We start from the raw sequence: 6,049 nt of genomic DNA, 5'->3' as shown, positions 1-6,049 counted from the left end.
AGATCGTAGGAAACTAGCATTAAAAAACTAATTATTCAGTTAGTTGGCCCCGTTTGCAAACAATTTGTGATTGTAACAACTCGAGCCTTAGAGGGTCGATTTAGGGCCTCTAAATCGGGCCTCTAAGGCTCGGTTTACCTGATTTTCTATGCCAAAAGTCCACGTGGAGTACACGCAGAAATTGAGTGTCTAAGACTCGATTTCCACGTGTACTCCACGTAGAAATCGAGTCTATGAGACTCGATTTACTTAAAGTAAAATCGAGTCTCTGAGACTCGATTTTCACACAGTCAAACCCCACACTCACACGTCTTGGTCGTGTCTATGTTTTTTTGTCTTGGGCGTGCAGATTATATCTGACATCAAGTCTGTTTTTGAACCTTACGCTGACCAGCTACTGTGTTGTATTTTTGGTCTCTTGCGTGCCATCAAGTCCATGCAGAGAATATCTGACATCAAGTCTGTTTTTGAACCTTATGCTGACCAGCTACTGTGTTGTATTTTTGGTCTCTTTTGGGCGTGCCATCAAGTCCATCAAGTCTGTGTTTTTGTGCAAAGCTGACCAGCTACTGTGTTGTATTTTTGGTCTCTTTTGGGCGTGCCATCAAGTCTTTGTTTTTGAGTGATTGGTCATGTCATTTTGAATGTGCAAAGCTTATAAAGAAAAGTCTGACCAGCACTGTTTTGGCATTGGTCATATCCGTGTTTTATTTTTGGGTGATTGGTTTGTAATAAAAAACTCTCACACAACCTCTCACACAACTCTCATAAAATATTTTGACTGCCTCACACAACTCACACCTTCAGCAACTTCTATCACAAAACCTCTCTCAACAACTCTCACAAAACATCATACAACTCTCATAAACTCTCATACATCAGCAGCAAAACATTGCTCCTCTCACTCTCATACAATCTTAGCAGTATATTTGCTCATCCTCATGTCAAGTAAGGGTCTCCTCCTCACTATCTAGTTGGTTGTTTAGTGTATATAGCTGCTTTAAAAAGTGTTGCTTGCATTGAATTTGTCATGCCATTTCTTGATAAAATATTTGTTTGTATTAAATATTTATATTTGTTTCCTAATAAGATATTTGTTTGTATTAAATATTTATATTTGTTTCCTGATAAGATATTTGTTTGTATTAAATATGTATATTTGTTTCATAATATTAGTTTTTTTTTTTTTTTGAGTAACCGGCCTGGAAGCCCAAGCAGGGCTCCTTATGTATATTAGTTGGTTGTTTAAATATGTATATATATTTATATTTATACAACTATATGTTTAAATATTTATATATATATATATATTTTATTTATTTATTTATATTTATTTATATTTATTTATATTTATATTTATATATTTATAGAAATATATTTATATATTTATACAACTAAATGCAAATATAAATATAAATATATGTATATATTTATATAAATATAAATATATGTATATATTTATATTTATATATTTATATTTATATATCTATACAACTATATATTTATATTTATATATTTATACAGCTATATATTTATATATTTATATAAATATATAAATAATAGACACATAAGGAAAGAAAAAAGAAACAGGTTCAAAGAATTGTGCAACCTCCAACTTTTATGAAATTCCAACCATGAGAAAGACATTATTGAATACAGTAAAAGCTATGAAAATAATTGGGTCACCGGTCCAGTTGCACCTAATTAAGTAGCTAGCATTTTTCCATTTTCTGGATGACATAAAGCTGATGACATATTAGCAGATTCGAAACAAATTTACTGTCATGACGGATTTTTTATTGTATGATTTTTATGATTCAGAGTCAAAATTTGAGTTTGTATATCACATCTAGTATATTTCACTGTATATTAATGCCTTGATTTTCAAATTAGATGATATGTCTAATTTGATTGATCATGATCATATTCACATTAGTGTTTTTTTTTTTTCTTTTGTCTGATGAACCCTGCTCTATGTTATTTCATTAATAGTAGTGTAATAGGGTATGCCATTAATTTCCGTAGCACTGGAATGATGATATTTTTATTTATATTTTTGTTAGAGCTGAGTTTAAAATTTGTAATGGGGGTGAGTTTTGTTTTTAGTTTTTTTATTTGTTTGAGTACGAAATTATAATGATTGAGTGTGTTTGTATGTGATGTGGGGTGAGTATATGCAATTGTTACACTTTTAGATCCCTTGTAATTTTTGTACTTTGAGTAGATAGAAAAGGTTTTGTAATTCGAACATAAATGAAAGAGATAAAATATGTCACTAACATAAATTTCCTTGGCTTGGCTCTCTAATAGGTTCACAATCTTTGAAGAATATTGATATAAATGTATACTTCGGTGGACCCCTTCACAATCCTGAAGGGATTGACGGATTCCCATTTAGAGGGGAGGGTATCGAATGCTACTACATGATGTTACGTCGTAAGTTGAAGACGTTGAATGATTTGAAGAGGAAAATAATGGACGAATTGAAATTGAATCGTACTTGGTATGACATTAAGATTATTTATCGTTACCCACAAGAAGTCCTTCATGAACGGATAAATTATGGGTATATGGCGATCAAAGAAGATAAACATGTAAAGATGATGTTTAATAGGATCCAGAAAATGCCCCAAGTAAATGCTGCTGAGTTGTATGTAAGTTTGGAGGCGCTTGCAGATAACACTACTGAGGTGGTGCAAGAAACAACTACGGCTTTACAATTTACAGCCCTAGATGATAGATGCACTATAATGGGAGGGTATACAATGGGAGGGTATACGATGGGAGGTTATACGCTCCCATCTCAAGATCATGTTGCTAATACTAGTGAAACCCTCTATCCTCAACAGACACATTTAGAGGAGGAAGACGAAGACGAAGATCATGTTGCGAATGATGGTGAAAATGTTGAGGTTGTGGATGAGTACGAAGAGAGGATTGAGCAAGGCGACTTTGAGAACGATGTGGATGAACATGAAGTCGTTCACAATTTTGAAGAGGAAAATATGGAGCACCATGATGAAGGTGATGCAAATGATGATATTGGTGTCCAGCATAATAGAAATACGACCACTGGCTACAGACCTCCTGCTGAGTCATTCTACTCAAATACTTGGGAAGATATAGTTGATCCTTCACGTCTTCAGATACCATTTGTCTCTACTTGGGAAGATGGGATGCATTTTTCTAAAGGGTTGGCTTTTGCAAATAAAGAGGCGGTGAAGCATGCATTGATAATATACGCAGCAAATGATAATAGAAATTTTATAATCTGGAGGTCGACCAAATCGAAATTGTGCGCCGCATGTGTTGACGACAACTGCAAGTGGTATGTTGGGGCATACATGAAGACTAAATTCAATGGTATGTGGATGGTCACGTCTTATGTGGGTCCACACACTTGTATACCCTTTGGCCTAAAAAGAGATGGTAGAATGATGGATTCGCATTTTGTTGCATCAGAAATTATGGGAAAATTGCAAAAAAATCACACTGCACGTATTGATGAGCTGTGGGAGATCATACATACTAAGTATAATCATGAGCTTTCTTACTATAAAGTATGGGACGCAAAACAAAAGGCAATTGCTAAGATATTTGGGGATTGGGAGGAGTCTTACCAAAAAGTTGCGAAAGTTGTTGTTGGCATACTTGGATGAGGACTCAGGTACCCAGTACAACTATCACACCATACCTAGGCTAGACGAAGGTACTGCGTTACTACGCTATGTATATTGGGCATTCGCTCCATGCATTGCTGCATTCCAATATTGCAGGTCACTGATTAGTATTGACGGGACTCATCTGTATGGTAAATACAAAGGGGTATTGATGATTGCAATGGTAACCGATGCTAACCAAAAGGTTTTGCCTCTCGCCTTCGCTATTATGGACAAGGAGTCAGGGGCTAGTTGGGGGTGGTTTTTAGAGTGTCTCAGGATTTCCATAGAGCATGTCATACCTAACGATGACATTTGTATTATTTCTGACCGACATAAAGGTATTAAATGTGTCATTCGAGAGTGGCCTAGACGTGAGGACGGAAGAGAACAGGTATATCACCGATATTGCCTTCGACATGTTGCTAGCAACTTCAACAGACACTTTGATTACCCGATTCTAAAGGCATTGGCCTTGAAAGCTGGATATGCGAGTAATGAAGCTAAATTTAAGTCCATAATGGAAACCATTAAGGAGGCCGAGATTAATTTACTGAGGGGTGTAGACCCTACTGATACGCGGATTGAACGTTATATGCTGTACACATATCTAGTGAGTGAGGATGTGGAGAAATGGACCCAGTCACATGATGGTGGAAGACGTTACGGGGCAATGACAACCAATATCTCCGAGTGCTTTAATGGGGTACTTAAAGGTGCCCGCGGTTTGCCCATTGCTGCAATGGTTCATTTCACTTGGTGCAAACTTGTTGCATATTTCCACGATCGACATAAACAAATTACTTCTGATCTCTCTCGAGGTAAGCTGTGGAGTGATTATGCAATGGAGATCTATAGCAGAAATGAGCAGAAAATTGCAGGACACACTGTGAGGAATTTTAATCATGCAGAGGGTGTATATCAGGTGGTTACCTCGTACAATGACCATAGAGGTGGAGGGGGAAACCACAGTCATGAAGTGCGCATATTTGCTAGAACATGTGGTTGCAGAAAGTGGCAAAACTTGAAGATCCCTTGTTCACATGCAATTAAAGTTCTTTAAGGTCTGCATCTCAATGCGACCAACTATATTGACCCATGTTACAGTTTGAACAACGCCATTCTCACATATTCACATAATTTTGTGGTACCAAAGTCAGAGTCTGAGTGGAGGGACGTTTTCGGACCACAATGGGTGCCTGACCCACTGCTGTTGCGGGGCATAGGTCGTCCTGTGAAGTCAAGAATAAGGAATGAAATGGATGGGGTACGGCGAGAACGGGGAAGCCGGAGGGAAGATCCGGACTTGAGGGAGACTCAACCGAGGCAATGATGCGGAGTGTGTCATCAAGAGGGGCATAACCGTAGAAGTTGTCCCAATTCCCGTGGGGCATCGACAAGTGGTACTGCTATAAACTAGGCAAGTGCCCTCACTGTTTTTATATAATATATTCAGAATTTCATTTTGTTATAGTTCTTTGCATTTGGAAACTAATGACCGTATTTTAATTTTTGGCAGGCAAGCGGAAACTCGATTTTGCTAAGTGACATTGTACGTGGGACTTGTGGTTATATTCTGTATGGACAAGTGCTAGGTGACTATGTAGAGTCTGTTGTATCAGTATGGAGAAGTGCTTGGTGACTATGTAGAGTATGTTGTATCAGTATTGTTTAGTATGGACAAGTGGTAGGCAAATATGGAGACTATGTTGTATTTATTAGTTGTTATTTTGGTAATTGTTGAATGTTGTTGTAATTGAACTATTTGCTGTCTATTGTACTTGTTACTATAGTTGCGTTGTGCAGCTTTTGCCTATAATGCCAGCAATTATATTACTTTGGCATTAGTAGCTACTACTTTGGCAAATTCAACCACAGGGCCCTCCTTTGAAGCGATGATAGCTAGTATTGAATGTTTTTTGTTCGTTAATAGGGAACCTATAATGGGTATGAATAGTAACTGTTTGAATCCAGTTGTTTGCATATGATGTACGAGCCATTTACCAGTATCATATGCTTGTATCTGCTTGTTTACCGTTGCTCATGTTATGTGTTCTGGATTTAGTTTACTGCTGCAGGGGAAGGGAAACCAATTATGGTTTACTGCTGCACGAGTAGGTGCCAAAATTTCAACTCAAAAAAAAAAAAAAAAACCCCAGTGGAAATCGACTATAAGATGGTCGACTTCCACTGGGGGATTTTTTTTTTTTTTAATCCCAAGTTGGGAACTAATTTCAACAGGCAAGTGAAAAGGGATATTTTTATAACTTATTGCTTTAAATAGAAACATATAGATGTAAAAAGTCACGACGGATATAACAATGAACTCAACTTTCCTATTTTGTGCATAAAACTAACTACAATGCTGAAATTAAATTACAAGAGTCAAA

At 36.8% G+C, this 6,049-nt stretch overlaps 2 protein-coding genes across 2 annotated transcripts; both read left to right on the top strand.

The window, feature by feature from the left end:
- The first annotated feature begins 2,474 nt into the window (after positions 1 to 2,474).
- Positions 2,475 to 3,659, top strand: LOC126695806 (uncharacterized). The gene has a single exon (XM_050392638.1). It carries the CDS (start codon positions 2,475 to 2,477, stop codon positions 3,657 to 3,659), a length of 1,185 nt encoding a protein of 394 aa, XP_050248595.1.
- A 181-nt stretch (positions 3,660 to 3,840) lies between these two features.
- On the top strand, positions 3,841 to 4,722 carry LOC126695724 (uncharacterized). The gene has a single exon (XM_050392574.1). It carries the CDS (start codon positions 3,841 to 3,843, stop codon positions 4,720 to 4,722), a length of 882 nt encoding a protein of 293 aa, XP_050248531.1.
- Positions 4,723 to 6,049: the final 1,327 nt, after the last annotated feature.

This window comes from Quercus robur, chromosome 1 (genome assembly GCF_932294415.1).
Source record: "Quercus robur chromosome 1, dhQueRobu3.1, whole genome shotgun sequence".
Classification (NCBI taxonomy): Eukaryota; Viridiplantae; Streptophyta; class Magnoliopsida; order Fagales; family Fagaceae; genus Quercus; species Quercus robur.
This window is presented reverse-complemented; position numbering and strand designations above follow the sequence as displayed.

Coding starts and splice junctions, on each gene's coding strand:
- LOC126695806 (XM_050392638.1), top strand. CDS start 2,475: ATGGACGAATTGAAATTGAATCGTACTTGGTATGACATTAAGATTATT.
- LOC126695724 (XM_050392574.1), top strand. CDS start 3,841: ATGGTAACCGATGCTAACCAAAAGGTTTTGCCTCTCGCCTTCGCTATT.